The sequence below is a fragment of the Myotis nattereri genome (genome assembly GCF_964212035.1).
Source record: "Myotis nattereri genome assembly, chromosome: 16".
Taxonomy (NCBI): Eukaryota; Metazoa; Chordata; class Mammalia; order Chiroptera; family Vespertilionidae; genus Myotis; species Myotis nattereri.
Window position 1 is genome coordinate 43,355,008 of NC_138091.1, and position 2,825 is coordinate 43,357,832.

The following is a 2,825-nucleotide window of genomic DNA, read 5'->3' on the forward strand; positions in this document are numbered from 1 at the left end:
CATGGTGATCTCCAAACAGACCTACAAGCCTTAGCAAGTCACATCATTTCTGTGCCTGTTTTCTCATCTGTAAAGTTGGAGGTAAGAATCCCAAATTCATAAGGGTGTTAAAATCCTTGGTTTAAGTATTAAGTGAGATCATGTCTTTAGAGCATTTAGCCCATTTGAAGTCCTCAGTAATTGCTCATTCTTATGGTGTTTGGAAATGGTAGTTTGTCCCTATTAATAACACCAGGCAATTCCCTTTGCACCAGATCAAATTAAAACACAAAGAAACTGTATATATTTTTAAGTTTTATTATAAAAACACATGGAATCAACTGCATGACCCATGTATCCGCAATAGCAGAGAAACTGATGGTGGACCATCCCCATGGGGGATATGTGCCCTTTGGCAAAACCAAGATAAATTATGAAAATAACACAAAATATAATAACAGCACATAATAAAGATTAAATTGAGAGACGGAACAGGGACTACTGAGAGAAGTAGGGAAGGTGGAGAAGGTGGGTCTCAGAGAAGCGTCAGGCCCAGGTGACCTCCCTGGAGACCTGCCTCTGTGCCTGAAGCAGCTCAGTTCAGTTCCAGGTCATTCATGTACTCCTGGACCCATGGCTCACTGGGGTTGGCGCAGATCTGTCTGCCCCTTTTGGTTTGAAATCTGCGGAAGGAGGAATGGATAGATTAGAACTGAATGGGACCTTGTCTGTGGTAGATACCTCCCTCTGCTTGACCACAGTTCATGTTGGACAGCTCTAGTGGGTGGGAAGACCCTTCTGGGGTGGCTCTGGAAACAGACTCCCTGTAACTTCCACCCTGGATTTAGCTGTGGCCTCAACTAATTTGGTTCCCAGATTAGGAACCAATGGGTTTTATAATCAACATGACTGTATCTCCCCATTCATTCCCTAGTGCCCCTAGCAATAACCTTTCTATGTGTTTTTCTAAGATGTTTTAAGGATCAGCCCACCTTCTTGTGCTATGTTTTACTTTCCCTAGTTTTCTAGCATCTGGCTCATTTCCTCCCCAGAAATGTCCTCCCCCTGAATCTTGTCCCTTGATTCCCTCCTAGCCCCCTCCAGGATTCAGCAAGTAACTTCATGACCTTGTTCCTTATGACTTTCTGGGGGGCTGCAGCCCTCAGGCCTGTCTCCCTCCTGTGTGATCCTCACCCTGCCCTGCCCTTGCTTTCCAGAGAAGGCCAGAAGTTGATACTCACACTACAGCAGGCTGGGAGCAAAGGCTGCTGGTCTCATAGTAATCCATCACAAAGTCCCGAGGAAGTTTCCGGAGGATGTAGGAGAAGCAGCAGGCAGTGGGAGGGTCGGAACCCACTGGAAAGGAAGGCCGAGGTGAGATCAAAGCTCTACAAGACGCTGCTCCTCTGGCTTTTAGTTATGGATGTTCATGGGGCATCTCTGTGGAGCTATGAGAGCCCAAATATGGTCCCTTGTCTAATCCCATCCACCCCAAGTGGGAGTCTTTTTCTGAACATAGGATCCTAAGAGAAGGTAATGGAGCTGGATTGGGTCTCAGAGCACACATCTAACTCCATTTAACAGATGAGAAATCAAGACACAGAGAGAGACGGGGACTTTCTTGAACAGGTCTACTGGTTACTGTTTCTTAAGAAAACAGAAACTTGAATGTACCGAATGTCTAGTAGACACTACATTTAACAGCAGACTGCTTAAAAATCTCCCCAGCGCCCTTTTGTCCCGTCCCCGGATGCCACTGTTGGACCAGCCCCAACTAGAAAAGTAGGCTCCCTACACTATGGCTCTAGAAGCAGTAGCTGGAATAACAGACTTACTTGGTGCTGAGAGCACTGGAGAGCAGAAGGCCGCCGCTAGCACGAGGAGAGAGAGGACAGTCACACAGAGCTTCATGGTCTTGGCAGAGAAGAGGCTTTCCTGGAGCTGAGACTGAAGAATCCAGAAGCTTCAGAACCCGACTGTGTTCTGTGCTGATGCTGAGCTGGGATCCCCTCTTTATAGGAACTCTGAGGACTGGGACAGAGGTGGGAGCATAGGAGGGTAAGTGGAATTTCCAGGGTAGAGATGATGTCATGGTGCCGATACGGAAACTGAAGTAGCTGAGAGTGAGGAGCTCTGCACAGCTTCTCTTCCCCGGGGCGATGTCATCACGGTGGAGAGGAGGAGGAGGTGGAGGGGAGACGTGGGCTGCACCCTTGAGGGAAGTGGTATACCAACGGCAGTGACCAAGACCAAGGAGAGAATAGTAACCCCGAGAGGAAGGGTGCAGCATTCACACCTGCGAGAAGGACTTTAGACACGACAACCATGCTGTTCTTGGTGGTTGTCACCTCCAGAAGCTTCATGTCAGTCTTTCTAAAGTTGCCATAAGCCTGGCCCCAAAAAGGAAAGGGGAACTAGAACTCCATGTCAGATTTTTTGACCTCCTGCAGGGCTGAGTCACCCTAGTGCCTATATGTTTCTTTGGGTATAAAGAGTTCAGCATGGAATGTGCAGAAGGGCCCAGCAGGACACTGACCTATTTATCAAACAGGCACTGCGTGCCAGACACTGGGCAAGCTGCCTTATACACATAATATCAAATCCTACCTTGACCTGTGATTATTTCCCGGAGGCAATAAAGATCGAAGAACAGAGGAGAGCTCACTGATAATTTCAAGGCCACAATCTTAAGTGGCGGTGCCAAGATTGAAATGAGATTCTTTTGACTCTAAAATCCATTTACTTTTCACCCTGTTATCGCAAATATTGAATGTGAACACAAAGGGAGAAGTTACTGCCCACCAGGGACACACAAAGAACCATCTTATTAGGGCTGAATTCAGGAC

General features: G+C 47.3%; 1 protein-coding gene across 2 annotated transcripts; it reads right to left on the minus strand.

Moving 5' to 3' along the window:
• Nucleotides 1-290: 290 nt before the first annotated feature.
• Nucleotides 291-1,890, minus strand: LOC308532884 (C-C motif chemokine 4; the record flags this gene model as incomplete). Of its 2 annotated transcripts, none has more annotated exons than XM_081110550.1 (3): nt 291-662; nt 1,221-1,335; nt 1,815-1,890. In XM_081110550.1, 3 exons carry the CDS (start codon nt 1,888-1,890, stop codon nt 575-577), a joined length of 279 nt encoding a protein of 92 aa, XP_080966676.1. In that variant the 3' UTR covers nt 291-574. The 2 variants fall into 2 exon arrangements, with proteins under 2 accessions (XP_080966676.1, XP_080966677.1); XM_081110551.1 differs by having other exon boundaries at nt 380-647.
• Between the last annotated feature and the right edge of the window lie 935 nt (nt 1,891-2,825).